The 22,647-nt window shown below is 39.3% G+C and overlaps 1 protein-coding gene across 1 annotated transcript in view; it reads right to left on the bottom strand.

The window, feature by feature from the left end:
• Positions 1-22,647, bottom strand: part of SLC9A6 (solute carrier family 9 member A6) — a 54,684-nt gene that overhangs the window by 14,786 nt on the left and 17,251 nt on the right. Inside the window, exons 7-12 of the mRNA XM_061178547.1 lie at positions 19,710-19,851; positions 17,767-17,872; positions 17,382-17,470; positions 15,143-15,256; positions 9,785-9,896; positions 8,706-8,859 (exon numbers count right to left, since the gene is read on the bottom strand). Of these exons, the coding sequence (XP_061034530.1) occupies positions 8,706-8,859; positions 9,785-9,896; positions 15,143-15,256; positions 17,382-17,470; positions 17,767-17,872; positions 19,710-19,851 (717 nt within the window). The remainder of the gene's footprint in view (positions 1-8,705; positions 8,860-9,784; positions 9,897-15,142; positions 15,257-17,381; positions 17,471-17,766; positions 17,873-19,709; positions 19,852-22,647) is intronic.

Genomic DNA, 22,647 nt, shown 5'->3' with positions numbered 1-22,647 from the left:
CTGCTTTCCGTATCCCAGGGAACAGCTTCATTACGAAGAAGCTCTCTTTGGCTCCTCGACCCCCTCAGCACGAGCACTCGCCAACTCTGCTCATTCTTCCTCTAAACCGTTTCTCAGGTCTTCTCTCCTTTCCAACTGCTCAAGCTCGGGCCTCATTCCGACTCATGGGGTCTGGAGCAACTGGCTGTAAGGTTGCCCAGCTGCCAGGCTCTCCCCTAGAGTTAGCCATCTAAAGCGGAGAACTAACTCACTGGCTTGTTCCCTGGACAAAAGACTCTGAGAGCAGCTTGCGACCCAGAGGGTCAAGTCTAAAGTCCTTTGTGTGGCATGCAAGACTCTACAAACTAGCCTCCCCCGCCACTCCAGCCTAGCTTTCCCCTCATCCTCGCCCACATACCCGCTGTTAGCCAGACCCGACTGCTCCTCTCCCCAAATCCTGTCCTCTCCTGAGCCTCCACGCCTCTGCTCATGGTGTTCCCTCTATCGGAAATGTACTGCCCCTTATTTTTATTTTTCTCCTCCTTTTTCAAGTTCCAAAGGAACCATTCTATGGCCCCTTCAGGCGGGATCATTTTTCCTCTGTGCTTTTACAGCATTTTCTAGATTCCTTTATTATAATACTTAGCACAGTATAGTTATTTACCTATCAGTCTCCCCAAAAACACTGTGAGCTCCCTGAGGGTAAAGGCCATGTCCCAATTCATCTCCGTATCCCCAGAGTCTAGCACAGTACCTGACACACAATAGGTGCTCAAATGTTTATCGATTAAGGTCACTACTACAGACAACACAGAAAAAATAGCAATGTGAGAAGCTGTAGCAGGAGCAGCCCAGTAACACCGAAGGGAGGAAAATGATGCACGACCTTATCTGGAAGGCAAGTGAATCAGGGCCAAAGATTTGAAAACAGATGGCCACGACCAGATTCAGAATTCAAAGAAACGCTCATTTCTTCCTTGTTAAGATGGCCAGAAGCTGTATAATATCTTCTTAGCCAGATTAAACTCTAATCACATTTGTGTATCTCAAGTGACATCTAGTGGTCTTGAAGACAGCACATTTGTAATTCTCAGATGGAACAGTACTGGAGGCCAAGTCAAGGTAATAAACATTTCTCAGAGCAGTTATTATCTGCCAGGCACTGTGCTAAGCACAGGGCATAGACTTGAATTAGACACGGCCCTGCCCTCGAGGAGCTCACAGACTAGTGGGGGAGACGGACACAACTAGAGCGTAATCCCTAAGGGTTTTGCAATCCAGGAGAGCTGGGTTCCAATCTGACCTCATCTCCTTTCTAGCTGTTTGAACTCAGTCAAGTTATGCGGCCCTATGAACCGCAGTTCGATCACCTGGAAAATGGGGATGACAGACCCCACACAGAGTCGCTGCAAGGATTAAACAAGAAAATGTGTCTAAAGATTTTAAAACAGTGTCCCATACATCACTAACATTCTCTAAATGGTAGGTCTTATAACAATATCATTATTACAAGGCTGACTGAAACAAGTGCTGTAACAGAGGTACCCCGTGTTAAGCAGACGGAAGAGTGGTGCTGATAGAAAAGAAGAGGGCAAAAGGAGGAGGCGTTTGAGCTGTGTCATCTCCTGGGAGTGAAAGAGAATTCCAGGCAGAGGCAACAGTGTGAGCAAAGGTTCGGAGATGGAGAAATGCAAAGTATGTGTGGCAAATGACAAGGAGCCAAAGGTGACTGTCACAGACTATGCGAAAGGACCTACGAAGAGCTGGCTGGCTCTCACTCACTGAGGAGCCGTTGTCCACGCAACAGGACAGATCATGTCACTTTCTTGCTTTCAAATCGTACAAGATTGCCAATTGGATTTTAAAATCCAAACTCCTTACCGTGTCCTACAAGACCCGATAGCAGGGGTCCACAAACTACAGCCCACAGGCCAATTCGGTGCACCTCCCACTTTTGTGAATAGTCTTGTGGGAACACAGCCATGGCAACTGATTCACATATTGTCTATGGGACTTTCACGCTGGAGTTGAGTAGCTGAGACAGAGACCATACAGCCTTCCAAGCCTAAAATATTACTCTCTGGCCCTTTACAGGACACGCTTGCCAACCCCTGCCCCTAAAGGATCTTGCCCACCTCGTTTCCTACCTACCCTTCAGTCACTGTAGTCCAGCTAGGTGGGCTTTGTTTCTTTTCATTCGATAGGCTACATTTGTGCCTACCTCAGGGCCTTTGCACATGCTCTCCCCTCTGCCTGGACTGCTCTTCCTCCTGCTCACCATTTAACTGGCATCATCTTGTCATTCAGGTACACTGAGCTCAAATCTAACCTCAGAGAGACCTTTCTTTTTTTTTTTAACATCTTTATTGGACTATAATTGCTTTACAATGGTGTGTCAGTTTCTGCTTTATAACAAAGTGAATCAGTTATACATATACATATGTTCCCATATCTCTTCCCTCTTGCATCTCCCTCCCTCCCACCCTCCCTATCCCACCCCTCTAGGTAGTCACAAAGCACAGAGCTGATCTCCCTATGCTATGCGGTTGCTTCCCACTAGCTATCTATTTTACCTTTGGTAATGTATATATGTCCATGCCACTCTCTTACTTTGTCACAGCTTACCCTTTCCCCTCCCCATATACTCAAGTCCATTCTCTAGTAGGTCTGTGTCTTTATTCCCGTCTTGCCACTAGGTTCTTCATGACTTCTTTTTTTTCCTTAGATTCCATATATATGTGTTAGCATACTGTATTTGCTTTTCTCTTTCTGACTTACTTCACTCTGTATGACAGACTCTAACTCCATCCACCTCACTACAAATAACTCAATTTCATTTCTTTTTATGGCTGAGTAACATTCCATTGTATATATGTGCCACATCTTCTTTATCCATTCATTCGATGATGGACACTTAGGTTGCTTCCATGTCCTGGCTATTGTAAATAGAGCTGCAATGAACATTTTGGTACATGACTCTTTTTGAATTATGGTTTTCTCAGGGTATATGCCCAGTAGTGGGATTGCTGGGTCATATGGTTGTTCTATTTTTAGTTTTTTAAGGAACCTCCATACTGTTCTCCATAGTGGCTGTATCAATTTACATTCCCACCAACAGTGCAAGAGGGTTCCCTTTTCTCCACACGCTCTCCAGCATTTATGTTTCTAGATTTTTTGATGATGGCCATTCTGACTGGTGTGAGATGATACCTCATTGTAGTTTTGATTTGCATTTCTCTAATGATTAATGATGTTGAGCATTCTTTCATGTGTTTGCTGGCAATCTGTATATCTTCATTGGAGAAATGTCTATTTAGGTCTTCTGCCCATTTTTGGATTGGGTTGTTTGTTTTTTTGTTATTGAGCTGCATGAGCTGCTTGTAAATCTTGGAGATTAATCCTTTGTCAGTTGCTTCATTTGCAAATATTTTCTCCCATTCTGAGGGTTGTCTTTTGGTCTTGTTTATGGTTTCCTTTGCTGTGCAAAAGTTTTTAAGTTTCATTAGGTCCCATTTGTTTATTTGTGTTTTTATTTCCATTTCTCTAGGACCTGGGTCAAAAAGGATCTTGCTGTGATTTATGTCATAGAGTGTTCTGCCTATGTTTTCCTCTAAGAGTTTTATAGTGTCTGGCCTTACATTTAGGTCTTTAATCCATTTTGAGTTTATTTTTGTGTATGGTGTTACGGAGTGTTCTAATTTCATACTTTTACATGTACCTGTCCAGTTTTCCCAGCACCACTTATTGAAGAGGCTGTCTTTTCTCCACTGTATATGCTTGCCTCCTTTATCAAAGACAAGGTGACCATATGTGCGTGGGTTTATCTCTGGGCTTTCTATCCTGTTCCACTGATCTATATTTCTGTTTTTGTGCCAGTACCATACTGTCTTGATGACTGTAGCTTTGTAGTATAGTCTGAAGTCAGGGAGCCTGATTCCTCCAGCTCCATTTTTCGTTCTCAAGATTGCTTTGGCTATTCGGGGTCTTTTGTGTTTCCATACAAATTGTGAAATTTTTTGTTCTAGTTCTGTGAAAAATGCCAGTGGTAGTTTGATAGGGACTGCACTGAATCTGTAGATTGCTTTGGGTAGTATAGTCATTTTCACAATGTTGATTCTTCCAATCCAAGAACATGGTATATCTCTCCATCTGTTGGTATCATCTTTAATTTCTTTCATCAGTGTCTTATAATTTTCTGCATACAGGTCTTTTGTCTCCTTAGGTAGGTTTTTTCCTAGATATTTTATTCTTTTTGTTGCAATGGTAAATGGGAGTGTTTCCTTAATTTCTCTTTCAGATTTTTCATCATTAGTGTATAGGAATGCAAGAGATTTCTGTGCATTCATTTTGTATCCTGCTACTTTACCAAATTCATTGATTAGCTCTAGTAGTTTTCTGGTAGCATCTTTTGGATTCTCTATGTATAGTATCATGTCATCTGCAAACAGTGACAGCTTTACTTCTTCTTTTCCGATTTGGATTCCTTTTATTTCTTTTTCTTCTCTGATTGCTGTGGCTAAAACTTCCAAAACTATGTTGAATAATAGTGGTGAGAGTGGGCAACCTTGTCTTGTTCCTGATCTTAGTGGAAATGGTTTCAGTTTTTCACCATTGAGGACAATGTTGGCTGTGGGTTTGTCATATATGGCCTTCATTATGTTGATGAAAGTTCCTTCTATGCCTACTTTCTGCAGGGCTTTTATCATAAATGGGTGTTGAATTTTGTCAAAAGCTTTCTCTGCATCTATTGAGATGATCATATGGTTTTTCTCCTTCAATTTGTTAATATGGTGTATCACGTTGATTGATTTGCGTATATTGGAGAATCCTTGCATTCCTGGAATAAACCCCACTTGATCATGGTGTATGATCCTTTTAATGTGCTGTTGGATTCTGTTTGCTAGTATTTTGTTGAGGATTTTTTCATCTATGTTCATCAGTGATTTGGTCTGTAGTTTTCTTTCTTTGTGACATGTTTGTCTGGTTTTGGTATTAGGGTGATGATGGCCTCGTAGAATGAGTTGGGGAGTGTTCCTCCCTCTGCAATATTTTGGAAGAGTTTGAGAAGGATAGGTGTTAGCTCATCTCTAAATGTTTGATAGAATTGGCCTGTGAAGCCATCTGATCCTGGGCTTTTGTTTGTTGGAAGATTTTTAATCACAGTCTCAATTTCAGTGCGTGTGATTCTTTTGTTTATACTTTCTATTTCTTCCTGGTTCAGTCTCGGCAGGTTGTGCATTTCTAAGAATTTGTCCATTTCTTCCAGGTTGTCCATTTTATTGGCATAGAGTTGCTTGTAGTAATCTCTCATGATCATTTGTATTTCTGCAGTGTCAGTTGTTACTTCCCCTTTTTCATTTCTAATTCTACTGATTTGAGTCTTCTCCCTTTTTTTCTTGATGAGTCTGGTTAATGGTTTATCAATTTTGTTTATCTTCTCAAAGAACCAGCTTTTAGTTTTATTGATCTTTGTTATTGTTTCCTTCATATCTTTTTCATTTATTTCTGATCTGATCTTTATGATTTCTTTCCTTCTGCTAGCTTTGGGGTTTTTTTGTTCTTCTTTCTCTAATTGCTTCAGGTGCAAGGTTAGGTTGTTTATTTGAGATGTTTCCTGTTTCTTAAGGTAGGATTGTATTGCTATAAACTTCCCTCTTAGAACTGCTTTTGCTGCATCCCATAGGTTTTGGGTCGTCGTGTCTCCATTGTCATTCGTTTCTAGGTATTTTTTGATTTCCCCTTTGATTTCTTCAGTGATCACTTGGTTATTTAGTAGTGTATTGTTTAGCCTCCATGTGTTTGTATTTTTTACAGATCTTTTCCTGTAATTGATATCTAGTCTCATAGCGTTGTGGTCGGAAAAGATACTTGATACGATTTCAATTTTCTTAAATTTACCAAGGCTTGATTTGTGACCCAAGATATAATCTATCCTGGAGAATGTTCCATGAGCACTTGAGAAAAATGTGTATTCTGTTGTCTTTGGGTGGAATGTCCTATAAATATCAATCAAGTCCATCTTGTTTAATGTATCATTTAAAGCTTGTATTTCCTTATTTATTTTCATTTTGGATGATCTGTCCTTTGGTGAAAGTGGGGTGTTAAAGTCCCCTACTATGATTGTGCTACTGTTGATTTCCCCTTTTATGGCTGTTAGTATTTGCCTTATGTATTGAGGTGCTCCTATGTTGGGTGCATGAATATTTACAATTGTTATATCTTCTTCTTAGAGAGACCTTTCTTGATCTCCACCTATAAAATACATCTATCCCCAGCTACTATCATAGTACCTTGTATGCCATCATAGCATTTAACATCATCTAAAATTGTCATCTTCATTTATTTACTTGCTAGCTTACTATCTGTCTTCTTCCACCACAGTATAGACTTTATGAGACCAGGGACCTTTTCTATCTTATTACTATCAGTGCACCTCTGCAGACCAGGGTCTCTTAACCTTCGCATTACCAACATCTTGGCCCAGATCATTCTTTGTTGTGAGGGCTGCTCTGGGCACTGGAGGACGTTCAGTAGCATCCTTGGCCTCCCCTCTTAGACTGTGACAATCAAAAATGTCTCCAGGCACTGCCAAATGTCCCTGGCGGGGGGGATCACCCCCAGTTGAGAACCACTAAGTTAGAGCACCACGGCACATAGTTGGTTCTCAATCAGTATTTATCGAATGAGTGAATAAAAGGCTTTACAGACATTTGCTCACTGAATCCTTACAACAACCCTGGGAGGCAGGTACTGTCACACACGTCACAAATGGGGAGAGGCTTAGAAAGGTTAAAGAACTTTCTCAAGATCACAGAATTACTAAACGAAGGGGCAAGAACTCAAAGTTAAGTCTGATCCTGCATAAATCTTAAACCTGAAGGACTTTTTAGTATCCTCACAATTGTACTAGACAAATTTGGGGGGAGGTAAGAAAAACTTAAATTCCGGTCTCTGTTTGAAAAGAGGCCAAAAAATCCCCCCAAACAACAACAACAGTAACAAGAGTTAACCTAAGACTGTAAGGTAATGGATACAACTGAATGCCAAACTATGCTACAGGACAGGCAAGATGGAGCCAAAAAGCTTGCAAAGCCGGTGAGGTAGATTCGACTTTACGTGAATAGGTAGGTTTTTGTGGGGTTTTTTTTTGGGGGGGGGCGGGTAAGCGTGGGTATTTGGTTTGGTTTATGTGGAAGGCAGTTACGGAAGAGAACTGATTCTACTTAAACACTGAGACTCCACTTAAGAGTGTTATTTTTCCTAAATTATCTTACATTTAATTTTGTTGTTCTTAGTAGAATAAGGAAGAGCCTTCATTTACAAGCTCTTGAGGAAAAAAAGGAGTTTAATCCTTCGAAAATGGACCACCCTCATTTCTTGATGCAGCATTCTAGGAGAAATTAAGTGAGACTGGAGGCTCCTCTGTCCACCACTTAATGATATGTATGACCTTGAATAACTTAGAAACTTTCTAATCCTCTATTTCCTCACCTGTAAAATGGAGCGACTGTCATTAGATAAATATGTAAAATGTACCTAGCACAATGCCTAGCACATAGTAGGTGCTCAACAAATGCCAGGTCTTCCCTGAAGTAATAATCAGGGTTACAAGAACATTATTTTGGTGTATTTTCAATTATCTACAATAACAGCACAGGAATCGTAAGAAAGGGATTTGAACAGTAAAGGGAGAGAAAGGCAGTAACAATGTTCAAAGTCTGATTGAGCGCCGGTTGCTATTTAGAGTGTTAAGAGAAAGGCATAATAGAATGAAAAAAAATGGAGAACAGATTCTATAAGATGTGAAATACTGTTTTCTCTAATGAACCTTACACATGCTGGAAGCTTAGTAGCTCTTAAGGTCTATGAAGTTACAGCCAAACACAGAAGTAAAATCTACAAAGGCTTTAGCAACATACACTGCTATACCCATGGAAACAAAGGCAGAACTCTTGAGATACAAGGGAGCTTTCCAGTTGAATACATTAACTAGTGTGCATTCAAGACTAAGACGTCACAACCTTGGCCTTGGATTGTCAGGTCAGAAACCATGCTGATCATGAAGATGAGAAAGAATGACAATATCCAGTTGTGATTGGGGTTGGGATAAACCAGACTGTCTCATATGCTGCAAATGTAAGAAAATTTTTGATCCGGTCTGGTAATATGGATCATAAACCTTAAATAGAGGCATATCCCTTGACCAAGCAATTCCACTTTTTAGGAATGCATCCTAAGGAAATAGATGAGCACACAATTGTGTATGCATTTACAAACGTTCACACTTAGTAAGAGCAAAATCCTCAATTGTTAGCCATAACAGCAAAATCCTAGAAACAGTACAAAAGTCCAATGGTAGGGATTTGGTTAATAAATTATAATATATGCAGCCACTAAAATAATGATATTTACTAACATAAATGTCTATGCTATATTACATTTAAAAATCAGTTTACAAGAGTACCTGAAGTGTTGCCCCTTTTTGTTAAAAAAAATATGTAAAGCACAGCAAGAGGTCTGGCAAGACAGCCCTCAAAAGTGTTAACAACAGTTTTTATTCTTCTTTTGCATATTTTCCATTTTTTTTCTGTACTACATGTTATATACTTTTTAAAAGGAAGAAATGAAATATTAGGGACCTGTCAAAGCTCAAAATTGTCTCATGATTAAAAGAAAACAACCCACATTATATTTTAATATTAAAATGAGGGCCCCTCACTACTTACCTTATATGCAAGCATGACAGCATGGCGGTCGTACCACCACCAAACACCCACACAGTAAAAAACACAATCAGAAGTGTGGTGCTGAACATCATTTGGCGGGCATAAGTGGCAGTATCTCGAATGGCCAAGGCAAATGCCATTGCACCACGAAGGCCTACAAGGGAATGGAAGAAGGACAATGTGAGCTTCATAAATTCAGAGAAATAGGGCACATTCTGAGACCTTAGAAGAGCATGAACAAATACATAATATATTTTAACATACAAAAGTATATACAAACAAATACAAAAAGAATTAGTAGATGATACAGGCATTGATCATTTAACAATTTTTTGAAATCTGTTTTAAAATTTAGTTACACTAAAGTTCACTCTTTTGGGTGTACAGTTCCATGAATTTTGACAAATGTATAGAGGTGTGTGACCACTACTACAAGTGAGACACAGAGCGGTTTTATCGCCCCTCTCCCAAATTCGTTTGTGCTACCCTCTTTTGAGTCTAACCTCTCGTCACCCTACCAAACCCTGGCAACCACTGATCTGCTCTGCATCGCTGGGCTTTTGTCTTTTTGAGAATGTCGCATAAATGGAACATATGGTATGTAACCATTTGAGCCTGGCTTCTTTCACTCAGCACAATGCCTCTGACGTCCACGCATGTTGTTGTGTGCATCACTAGTTTGTTCTTTTTAGTGCTGAGGAGCATTCCATGGCGTGGATGTACCACAGTTTGCTTATTCCCTCACTCGCTGGAAGACAGATAGTTGGGCTGTTTCCAGGGTTTGGCAATTACAAATTGCCATAAACATTCACACACAGGTTTTTGTGTGAAAATGCATCATCTTTACCTCCTCCACTACACGTGACATAGTTCCGAACTGGGAATTTGGAACCAGAACATGAAAAAATTCCCATAGAAGGGAATGGCACACTTTTAAAAAGAATTTTCTACTGGAGGTTGCAACTTTAATATTTAAGGGAGTCTCACATTACCAGCATATCATTTCCGTCTAAAACCAAGCTGGTGTATGCACCGTGAGTTGTTTCTTGGAGTAAGCAAGAGAGGGAGTTATAACTTACCAGCAAACATCATCATGTGTTGAAAATTTGATCCAATCTTACTTCTTCTACCCAAATTAAGTAAGAGGGACAAGGGGTAAATATTGGCAGCTCTTCCCAAGAAAATAGCAATCTAAAATTATTAATAGGTTAAGGATAATTCTTTTTATTATTAACATTCTTTATATTATACCATCAAGATGGTGAAACACTATCTTCAGGAGTTCAGTTTCTAACACAGTCTTTATTTATTTACTTATTTTTTTAATTAAAAAACAATTTTTAACATCTTTACAGGAGTATAATTGCTTTACAATGGTGTGTTAGTTTCTGCTGTATAACAAAGTGAATCAGCTATACGTATACATATATCCCCATATCTCTTCCCTCTCGCGTCTCCCTCCCTCCCTCCCTATCCCACCCCTCTAGGTGGTCACAAAGCACTGAGCTGATCTCCCTGTGCTATGCAGCTGCTTCCCACTAGCTATCTATTTGACATTAGGTAGTGTATGTATGTCCATGCCACTCTCTCACTTCGTCCCAGCTTACCCTTTCCCCTCCCTGTAACAGTCTTTAGATTCCACTGTCTGACACAGCACCGTCCAATGGAACTTTCTGCCACGATAGTACTATATCTGTACTGTCCAACATGGTGAGTGCCTGAAGTGTGGCTAGTGTGACTGAAATTTTCATTTAATTTCATTTTAATTAACTTAAATTTAAATAATTACATGTGGTTAGTTGCTACCAAATTGGACAGTGCAGGTCTAAGATATAGGACATTCATTGGATGAATAGGAACATGTTTAAAAACAGAGCTTCTTTGGCATAACCTTAAGATTACTAATATAACAGTCTAGTTCATCTTAACTGACAATGTTGGTAGGGAGAAGAGTAACACTGGCTAAACTTGCCCTTGCTTCCTCAGAACAAAGGGCAGCTCAAACACCTCATACCACTGCAATTCCTGCTAACCTTGATGTACTCCTCTGAGTTTACACCTTCACCCTGCTTCAAAGGGAAGGCTTAATTGAAATTAAGAATGGTTTTAACTAGAAACCAATTTTAGTGTGTTTTTCTCCAGTTTGCTCTCTATAGAGACTCTTGCTTTAAAATACAATTTTGGTTTCAGGGGTTACAATACAATCTCCACCTCATTTTCTGAAAGGAATATAAAGGAAAATCTAAGATTAAAAACAAAAGAAGGTGGGAAAAAAACAAAACAAAAGAAGGTGGGGGAAAACAGTGCTGACCTAAGTGATTTTGGAAATGGGTGGAGTTTGTAGGACTAAAGGCAAAAGGAACTGCACATAAGCATTATATGCTCATTGATAAAGCTGCTTCCCATGGGAGCACTGGGTAACAATCCTGATATTACTATGCATGCTGGAATGGAACAGTTAAGTAATGGATGGTAGAAGGTGGGAGCCAGGTTTCCCACTATTGGAATGGGGATTCACAGATCAGCAGGGGAGGAGGCTAGAATGACCCATATGGTAACGGATTAGAGTTGGAGACATTGGTATCTGGCTTAATAGAAATACAGACGGCTACCTATGTAAATATTTATAGATACACATATATTCAGGAGCTAATATATACATATATATTCCTTCTCTGTCAGCTGGAAGGGCTTAGATGCCAGGACACCCAGTAGCACTGAGCATACCTAGAGCCCAGATCTCGGTTTCTAATACCATTCCCCAATAAAAGGAACCAGGGCCCCTTGGAGAAATGGCTGATTCTAGGGCTGGGGCAGAAAATATATAAGATGAGCCTGAAGCACCTCACAGTTCCAGAAAGTGAGGAAGCACTCACAAAAGTTTAAACAAAAACAAAAACAAAACAAAACAAAAAAACACAAGGGACACAGGAGCCCACTGAAAGAGCTTCTAGTGGCCAAAGCTGGAACAGGTCAAGCAACACAATTTTAAAAGAAGTACTGTATTATAACCTGAAGTATAAAATAAATATCAATGAGTTCGTACTGATATCAATAAGTGATAGCTTAAAACAATAAATGGGAGAGAATAGAAAAATCTCCTGTGGAAAGAATGTCACATCATTTTCTAGATACTCTGTCTTCGAGGCAGTGGAACTGAACTCCCCAGTCCCTAAGTGTGGCTCCCTGTAGTGACTCCCTTCTAAGCAGTACAACATAGAAAGGGGGGAAATTGAGGAACTTCACAATGGAGCAACCTGACAAACACTATCTAGGCCAAGTGACTAAGACTTACACCAACATTATTAACATGCTGATAAGTATGTGCCCTTGCCACGATGTATTGAGAATGGCACTTTACTTCTGTGGTCTTCCTCCCAAAGAACGCACAAGCCCGGTCTAAACACGGGAAAAACATCAGGCAAATTCCAATCGTGGGACATGCTGCAAAATACCTGACCAGTACCCCCTCAAAATTGTCAAAGGTCATCAAAAACAAGGAATGTCTGAGAAACTGTCACAGTCAACTGGAACCTCCAGAGGCATGATGACTTGACAAAATGTGGCAGTCTGGATGGGACTTTGGATGAGAACAAGGACATTACGGAAAAACTCTGGGGATCTGAATAAAGTATGAACTTCAGTTAATAATAATGTATCAATATTGGTTTATTAATTGTGACAAGCATGCCATGCTAATGTAAGATGTTAATAATAGGGGAAACTGGGTGTGGGGTATATGAGAACTTTCTGTATTCACAATTTTTCTGTAAATCTAAAACTAGTTTAGAATCCAAAGGTTATTAAAAGTAGTGATTCCCTGAAAAAAAAAACAAGAAACAAGAAAATAAAACAGTAACAACAAAACATGTGGGTCAATGTGGCAGTGATCGCTAGTTATATCCCCAATATCTATTTTTTCTTCCCTCAATAGTAGTAGATACTCCTCCCCGTCACCTCCAATTTTCATCTGAGTATATAGACACCCAGCCTCCTCTGCTGGGAGGCGTAGCCCATGGGTGTTAGGTGGAAGTGATGTGTGCATATTCTGGTGGGGGTGAGCCACCTGGGACCCTAAGAACAAGGGCAACTCCCTAAGGATGCTCGTAAGGCTGCTTGGGTCCCTGATGACTTTGTGGAGCAGAGCTTGCCACATCAGTCCAGACTTTCCCATGAGAAAGAAACACACTTCTATCCTCTTTAAACCTTGGTTAACTTGGGTCATTGCCACATGAAACCAAACCTATATCCTAACAAATATAGCCAGCAAGAGAACAACTCTCTCCTGGTAAGAGTCAATTTCCATGGTAGGATTCTGTATTGAGGAACTTCAATTCCTAACAGACTCAGAAACCTATAGAGAATATTTAGCCTTGTTTCTGGATAAGTATAGTGGATCAAGCCACTTGACTGCTCAAAAAATTTCTCATAGACTAGCAGGATATGAAGTTACTGATCTCATGGGAGTCTTCCAGCTAAGGTTCTTCTCTTATGAATAAGGCTTTATCTTTTTTTGCCTGAAGTTAATTCTCAGAAGACTAAGACTCTGCAGAATGGCATTTCAGTAATACTTCACTTTCTAACACAGATCCTACTTAGAGCTTTAATTAAAGAAATATTTCTGCCAATCTCTTTTGGCAGAATCTTCATTCTGAGGTGGTTTTTTTTAAAACAGTACTTCTTTTGAAAATCACTAATTCAAACATCCCTCTCTCTGACCACAGTGTTTCATGTTCATCTATCCCGGATAATTCTTCCACCTCACTGGGACCTCCAGTCCAAAGATCCTGCTACTTTTCCATCAGTCAGTCCTCTCCCTTCTTCATTTTCTTTTTTAGCCACATCTTAACAAAACTCATTCCAATACCCTGCATTCACTTACCCCTCTGTTTTCATTGCACCGACTTGACAAAACTCCAAACTCAGAAGGACTCAGCTATCTATTTTCTCCATGCTTACAGCTAAATTCTCCTGGACAAAGTCATACAACGGGGCAGATTGATTCTACTGTTAATACTTATTCCTCAAACTCAAATGGGTCCCTAACACTGCTCAGCGATTCTACTGCATTCCTTTGGTCAACTCACTTTCCCACTCTTGCAACCACTATTTCCAAACCTTCTCCTCAAAACTCCTATCACCTATGGGAGCCAGCCTCCTAGAGGGTTCCCTAGTATTCACACCCTTGCGTAGCCTCCGCTAACACTGTACCAGGTTTTGTCTGTGTGACCAATAGAAAATGGCAGAAGGGATGATGGTACATCGCCTCCAAGATTAGGTCATAAAAGGCACTTTGGCCTCCATCTTGGTGCTCTCTCAGCTCACCCCCTCTGGGGAAAGCTATGTTGTGAGCTGCCCCATGGAGAGGTCCACGTGGAGAAGAACTGAAGCCTCCAGCTAACAGCCGTGTCAGTGAGGCTGGGGTGGCTCCTCCATCCCCAGTCAAGTCTCGAGAGAGTGAAGCCCCAGCCCAGAGCATGACTACAACCTCATGAGGGATCCTTGAGCCAGAACCAGCAGTGAAGCTGCTCCTGGATTCCTGACTCTCAGAAACCATGTGAAATAATACATGTTTGTTGTTTTAAGCTGCTAAATTTTAGGGTAATTTGTTATATAATAGACAACTGATAGGCCACCTGCTCCTATCTCACTTTCAGCAGATGATCTCACCTCCTACTTTACAGATAAAAATAGAAGTAATCAGACAGGAACGCCATCTTGCAAATGTACCCTCATCTCTACATACCCTACCCTTTCCTGGAACAATGGCGGAGCTGTGCTCCCTCCCACTGAAGGCCCGCCCCTCCCCACGTGCTTTGGATTCCATCTCCTCCTGCCTTCTCAGGAGGCTGGCACTATTGATTGCTGTCTTTCATGTAATCAGCTTCTCCTTTTCAGTTGGGTTTTAAAAACTCAACGAGAGAGAGAGAGAGAGAGAGAGAGAGAGAGAGAGAGAGAGAGAGAAAGAGAGAGAGAGGGAGAGAGAGGGAGAGAGAGGGAGAGAGAGGGAGAGAGAGGGAGAGAGAGGGAGAGACATGGGGGGAGGGAGGGAGGGAAGGAGGGAGGGGTGGGTGAGCCTCCTTCCATCTTTCATCATCTTTCAACTACTGCCCTGTGGCACAGACTGCAAACTGCTCCCCACCATCCAATCTCTCTTTCTTCCCTTCAGTAATAGAGGACAAACAGTTTTATCTTTTGGGGTTGGCGGAATGGCAGGAGACTTTTTTTCTGTCATTTCAATCTGTCAGTATTATTTGTGCGATAAACAAAACTGGAAATAGAATAGAATAGATAAAAAAGTTGAAATCCTTATTTGCTTTACTCAGAGGAAAATTTTATATATTTAAGTGTATTCTTATCAATCACCCCTCCAGAAAAGCCATGCAAATCTCAATTTAAAAAGAAGTTTCCAAAATGGAACACATAATAAAGGATACAAATGCTCCTACTACAAATGTTGGGTTAAAGACATGATTCTGGAATGTGAACAGTGTCAGTCCCATGTAGGAGAAGATGAAATTCTCTGCCAAGAAATTGAGAAGCTCAAACAACTGAAACGAAATTTTAAAAGGTTAGTCCAGTAAATAAAGTTACATAATTTGAAAACATGAGTATTACTAAGATATTGAAACAGATACTTCAAATATGTAACATTCATGTATATCCCCCAAAACTCATGATTCAGAGGGGAGCAAATGTAGAGATGACATTTTTCTGGTCCCACAGAAAAAGCCAGAAATGTTACCCCTTCACTTCTCCAATCAGCTTCCCTTCTTCAATCCCCATATTCAGTCATTCTTATCCTCATCCTGCAAACCCTGCCAATTTTTCTTTGCTGTCCCTGCCACTGCCTTAGTCTAACTTTCGTCACTTCCCACCCATAACGCTGTGAAAGGGCCCTAACTGGTAACCCTGCAATCCCTAAAAATATGGCAGTTCCAAGACACGTCCCTCTTTACGGGCTGTAAGATCCAGTTCAAATCCTTTTATCCTGGCACAGAATGCTTCATGACGACTCTCACAACACCACCTTGCCATGTGATTTCACTTTTTACATGGGTCTCAGCCCTCACTGAGGGAGTAAGGGCTTACACATTATAGTCTGGTGCTCTGTACCCTCCCCTGCTGCCTGCCCACCTCCACCTGTTCACATCACTGTGATGAAAAGGCCACAACTAGAAGCATGAAAATTACGAAAGAAGAAATCTCATTGGTAAAGGCAAATATACAATAAAGGTAATAAATCAACCATATATAAAGCTAGTAGGAAGGTTAAAAGACAAAAGTAGTAAAATAATCTATATCTGCAATAAGTAGTTAAGGGATACATAAAACAAAAGGATGTAAAATATGATGTCAAAAATAGTAAACGTGGTGGGGGTAAAATGCATTTGAACCTAAGAGCTCAGCAAATATATGCATCCCACTGTTCACTGCAGCACTATTTACGATAGCCAAGATACAGAAGCAACCTAACTGCCTATCAATAGATGAATGGATAAAGAAGATGTGGTGTGTGTGTGTGTGTGTGTGTGTGTGTGTGTATACCCAATGGAATATCACTCAACCATGAAAAGGAATGAATTCTTCCCATTTGCAACGACATGGATGGACCTAGAGGGTATTATGCTAAGTATAATAAGTCAGAGAAAGACAAGTACTATATGATTTCACTTATGTGTGGAATCTAAAAACCAAAAAAAAGAAGAAATATAACAACACAGAAAAAGAGTTATAGATACAGAGAACAAACAGGTGCTGGCCAGAGGAGATGGGGGTGGGGGAAGGAAAGAAACAGGTGAGGGAGATTAAGAGGTACAAATTTCAAGTTGCAAAATAAATGAGTCACGGGGATGAAATGTACAGTGTGGGGAATATAGTCAGTAACTATGTAATATCTTTGTACGGTAACAGATGGTAATTAGACTTATGGTGATCATTTTGAAATGTATAGAAAAACCAAATTGCTATGTTGTATAACAGGAACTAACATAGTGTTGTGGGTCAATGATACTTCAAAACAAACAGACAAACTCATAGAAAAGAAATCAGATTTGTGGTTACCAAAGGCAAGTTGTGGGGAGAGGGGGAATTGGATGAAGGTGGTCAAAAGGTACAAGCTTTCGGTTATAAGATAAATAAGTACTAGGGATGTAATGTACAACATGATAAATAGAATCAACACTGCTGTATGTTATATATGAAAATTGTTAAGACAGTAAATCCTAAGAGTTCTCATCACAAGAAAAAAATTTTTTTTCTATTTCTTTAATGTTGTATCTATATGAGATGATGTGGTCATCATTTCATGATGTATGTAAGTCAAATCATTACGCTGCACACCTTAAACTTAGACAGTGCTGTATGCCAATTAGATCTCAATAAAACTGGAAGGAAAAAAAGCCATTAGACAAGGGAAACAAGGAAAGGAAGCTAACTGACTGACCACTGGAGCCACAATAATAACAGCCCCCGGCTATTCTGCTGACCTATCTATACCCTAAAAGCTGTCACCCTTCAATCTGACAATCCCATCTATTTCTGGAGTCAACAGAAGAGGAGTTGAAATGAGCAGACATCACTTTGAACAGAACAAAGATTATTTTTCAGTAAAGAAAAAATTTGTTTTGCTGCAAGGAGGAAAAGTTTATTCACAAACTATAAAGTTTCTCTTACCTGTTTAGTTCTATGCTGAGACTCCGTGGACAAATTATTGTATGTATAATGGGCCTGTGTGATGCCACAAAACAACACTGCAACCACACCTATAAATACAACAAGTTCCAAGTTCACATAAAAGGGGAGTTCCCAACTTTTATACGGAGGCTCTTATTTTATAGAAGTAAATTAGATGCTTAGTGTTAAAATTTTCAGTTGTGACTTACTTTGTTGAGAGGAACCGCTTCCATTGAAAATCTTTTACATTCTAAAGTGACAGCATAAATCCCAACCATAACAAGTGTGTTCAAACACTAGAGGAGTTGGTCCACACACGTAAAAAAAATCACTGGCTAAGTCCCCCCTTGTAAGGGTTTACAATTAAAAGGAAAAAGTAACCTACCTGTGAAACCCCATGCTTCAGCCAAGAGGAAGGTACTCCAGGACATCAAGAAGAACAGGCCTGTCTCCAACAACTGGAACTCTCGTAATTTGGTGAACTTTGTCACGTAAGACTGTCAAGGTTGATAACAAGATCTCATAATACAGAAGTGTGACTAGAAAAAATAGTAGTCGAAGCAAGGCAAGCATAAAAGCAAAAGAAGCGTTCTCCAGTCTCTAACACAAAAGTCACAGAATAAGGAGGTACCAAAGCAAAGAAACTCTGAATACAAGCATTGTACTAAGGAGTCAGCAGCCTTCCCTTCCATGAGAAAGTCCTACAGCTTAGTCCATCCAATTGTTTTACGGGTATCACATGCCTTGCTAGAAACCACACAGTAAAGAATAGACATGACAGTAAAGGACAGGAGTGACAGATCAGATATGCAACATGCCAACTCTATTAATTTGTGACCCAAAGCAAGACAGCTTCCATAATGATAGCAATTTACATCTATTAAAAAATATGTCATTTCCATGAGATTTCATGTTTATTTAATCCTCTAACACCTCTGTGATGTGGAGTATTCCATGATGGAGAAACTGAGGCATGTCCCTCACTCATACTAGTCTAACAAGTATATGTTACTTGCCAGTGGAAGGGCCCGTGTCAAGCTGTGGCGAATCTCAGGCTGGAGTCTACATTCACTTCAACAAGTGTGTACTACAACACAAAGATTAAGTTCCTCAAGGAACTTATGCTAGGGAAGAAATCCTGGTCCTTCTTCAGAACTCTTTTCACTGTCCTTTTACGCCTCAGTTCGTCTGTAAAAAGCCCGAAGACAAGTTTCTTCCACCACAAAGCTGAAGTATAGAAAATGAATATATTCTCAGAAAAAGTACTTGTTTTATATGAAAGTACCTTAGAAGTTTTAGAGCTGGAAGCTCTTTAGAGATCAAGCCCCACTCATCTTCCCTGCTGTCCCAGCCCTCTACCTTCCTACACTGAGGTCCCATGAGGTGAAGTGTCAACGCTTCTATAGCAGAAGCTCCAAAAGGCAGAGGCCACGTCTGTCTTGTTTATCTTTGATACACAGGGCATAGCATGTGGCATGTAGCAGGCAATCAAGAATTTTTTTTGAAGAATGAAACATTGATATAAAAAGGAAAACTGAAGTTCCAGAATTTTAGGGATATTTGCACTTAAAGAATCCAATAACAGAAAATTTAGATCCATTTATTAAACTATCATTTTCTATTATATTTTAACTTATGGAAGTAAAACTACAATGAGTAAGAAAAAAAGAGGGTTTTTTTTGAATGAATACAAGAATGACTTGCTCAATATTTCTAACAGCAAATTAGTGGCAGTACGTAGGACTCAAGAGCAGAAGGTTAAAATCGGTGAGAGCTGAGATGAACTCCCAGCTATCCTAACCTGGGAACCTTATTTTGTTCAACTGGCATCGAGGTCATACATTCCTATTTGTCCTATTAAACGAAGAGCAAAAGACTGCCAGGCTGAACAGCCGCATAGAACAAGCAGAGGCTCTTTGGAATATATCTACCTTTATATGAATTTAGTCTACAACCTTAAAGTTCACCCCCATATAAAGCAGAAACTAACACACCATTGTAAAGCAATTATACTCCAATAAAGATGTTAAAAAATAAAAAAATAAAGTGGATGGATCTTTAAAAAAAAAAAAGTTCACCCCCAAAGGGTCACTGTGTCCAATTAGAATTCTGTAGTGAGTGTTTGAGGGCATGAAGTCCTACACAAAACAATGAAATTCTTTTATTTATTTATTGGTAAAGATGATTGCCTAATGTTTTCAAAGTACTTGTTTATAAGGTTCATAATTATAACACGATGTCGATTATGGAACTAGTGGAGACCATGGAACACAGTATTCAATGACTCTGTGAGGTTAACAAGAAAAGATAAATATAATAAAAGGATATTAAAGCTGTCACCACTCCAGTAGCAGCACCCATCGCGAAAGAGCCACTGAAGATTCCAAGGAAAATCCCAATAGACTTGAACATGGCTGTGACATCAAAGGTGTGGCTGTTGTCTCCGGCGGGCTGGTATGCTACTATTGAGCTACAAAAGAGAGATGGTTCTTACTTCTAGAAGCAACTTTTACTTTTAAAACATTATCTAAAAAAAGAGTAAAATAAATTTTAAAAAATTACCTAGTGTAGAGCTTGAAGATGAAATCAGAGGGCGTAAAAACCAAAAACTTTGGATTTGAATTGCCAAAATAAGGTTGGACCAAGCATTTTCCTCCAGCCTCAAGATACTGTGCAGTACTATTCTTTTGTGACTCTGTTTACGACTTACTGGTACTGAGTGCCTGAAAGCCCTAATGTACTAATGTGAACAAACTAATGAAAAATTCCCCGTATTTCCAACAGAGGCATAAGAATATAAAGAATATTGTTCAATACTCAACCCGGTCACATTTTGTTTTTCCTGTGGGAAAAAAAAAAAGATGACTAAAGTACCCTTTCAACTTTTAGAATACCAGAATGGGCCCAATGCCTCCTATCTATTCATTCACTGAAATGGACTTTTATAGATAAAAGGGCTTGAAAGGCCTGCCAAGGAATTAGAATCCACTTGACAGTACTTTTAGCATACCCAGCTGGATCCTCCACCTCAAACTTCTGAAAGAAAGTCACTCTGTAAGAGGCCAAGACAAGCAATTAGAAGGGACACTCTCCATCTTGAACTCACAGTTCAAACCTAGTCTAAAAACACTTCTTTTAAAACAGTCGTCCCAGGAAGTAAATACAGCGGAGAAAATCACTGTTGCTAGTGGGTCTCTGGCAAGAGCGCCTACCATTACTAAATCAGTTTTCATCTCAGTTAATTGAGGTGCCAGTGCTTTTATAATAAATCCAGACTCAAAGACATCACGCAAGTCATGTCGAAGAAAAGAAGCAGAAAAAACACATTCCGAAGAATATAATGAATTCTCCCTGTGGTTACTGCAATGTTTTTTACGGTTCAGGGCTAAAAAATGGCCTTGCTATACCATGTTTACCAAGTTCTCTTCATACCTCCCTGGTTAAGCTAAAAAACAGAACAAAACAAAACAAAATCTAAGACCAAGCTAAAATTTCCTAATTTTACCTATTTTATTGAAGTATGACTCTAACATGAATTTCTGGTAATGGCATCTAGAAATTTCTGAGACTCAATCTGAATTGAAAAATTTAAACATTTGCATTTAAATCTTCAAAGTGACCAGATCATTTTGGGACCGGTAGATTTGATATTATTTCAGTGAATAGGAAATGGCCTTTAATGTCATGCTATCTTACCTACACATAAAGGGCCCCACCACTGTAAATGAGATTTGACTACATTATAGCATGAAAATATAGCGGCTGGCTGGAGAAAAGAAAGGATATCGCTACAATAACCTTCCTCCCTGGCGACAGTTTTCAAAATGCTGGCAAGAACAAAATATGGATGCCATGCCTCCTGAGACTGCTTTCCCTGGATTGGTTCATGGAAATTCAAGATTCACACTAATCATTATTTTATTCTTTAATCACTAAAATGTATAAGAACACAGGAAAAGCATGGCGGGCTAAGAAGAGATGACAGGTTTGTTTTCTTCCTTTTCAGTCAAATGTTGGCCTCTGGATTGAAATCTTAATTCATCTTTTCTACATCAGTCAACATTTTATCTTGAGGCAGTAGCATTTTTATGAATACTTTAAAAAAAATTCTGAGAGTAAAACAAGGTACAATTTAGGGGGAAAAATCACCCCATCATTCCACTACCCTGACAGATCTATTATTTTCCTTCTGTATTTCTTTCCCCTCTTTTTGTTACATGCATGCTATTTCATGTTTAGTTGTAATCATAGTGAACATATGGTTTTGAATTCTGCTTCTTCAACTGACAATGACATAAGAACTATTACAGTCTCTCTAACCGTGGTTTTTTAAGACTTCAAAAATGATCCAAATGGATATAACATAATTTATTTAACCATTTCCTCTCGGACGTTTAAAAGTTTTGCTTCTAATATTTTTGCTACTATAAATAACAGTGTGAAAGAACTTATTTGTGCTTTCTACAAATTTTGGACGATTTTCCTGTGCTACATTCCTAGAAATAGGGTAGTACTATACCTATGGCTCCTTTTACATGTTGAACAATGGCTTTCAAATAGATCTGTATTACATTTCAGGAGGGAAATATGACTACATCTCTCAATGTTTTAGTGATCATATCCATTGGCCTAGAAATTCTACTTCTAAAAAATATCCTACAGAAATACTCTCAAGAATTCACACAGATTTACACATAAATATGTTCACAGCAGTGCTATTCACAATAGTACGATATTAGAAAACACCAAATATTAATCAACAGGGGGTTGCAGGGGTAAATTTGTAGTGCATTCATACAATGGGATAATGAAGGTATTAATACAGTACAATGTCTATGTGAAAAAAGCAAGTTACAGAAAAGTATGTATAGTGCTACGCCTCTTTTTGTTTAAAAGTTAATATATTTATATGTATGCTAATATCCTAATGGAAACAATCTGGATGAAAACCTTAATAGTGGTTATTTCTGAGAGCTGAAATTTCAGGAATTTTCTACTTTCTAAGTCAACCACTTTGAATATTAATTTTATTATCATAATGATAAAAGATAAAATATAAAAGAGTAGGTAATATCAATTTCAATGTCAACAACAATGTACAAGTGATATAGTTTTACAACTCCAGGGTTTCTCAATCCTGGCATTATTGATATTTGGGGCCAGATAATCATTTGTTGGGTGGTGGGTGCTGTCCTGTGTACTGAAGGATATTTAGCAGCACCCCTGGCTTCTACCCACTAGATGCCAGTAGCAACCTCCTCCCATT

Source organism: Eubalaena glacialis, chromosome X (assembly GCF_028564815.1).
Source record: "Eubalaena glacialis isolate mEubGla1 chromosome X, mEubGla1.1.hap2.+ XY, whole genome shotgun sequence".
Lineage (NCBI taxonomy): Eukaryota > Metazoa > Chordata > Mammalia > Artiodactyla > Balaenidae > Eubalaena > Eubalaena glacialis.
The sequence above is the reverse complement of the archived record's forward strand: the minus strand, read 5'-3'. Positions and strand labels throughout refer to the sequence as shown.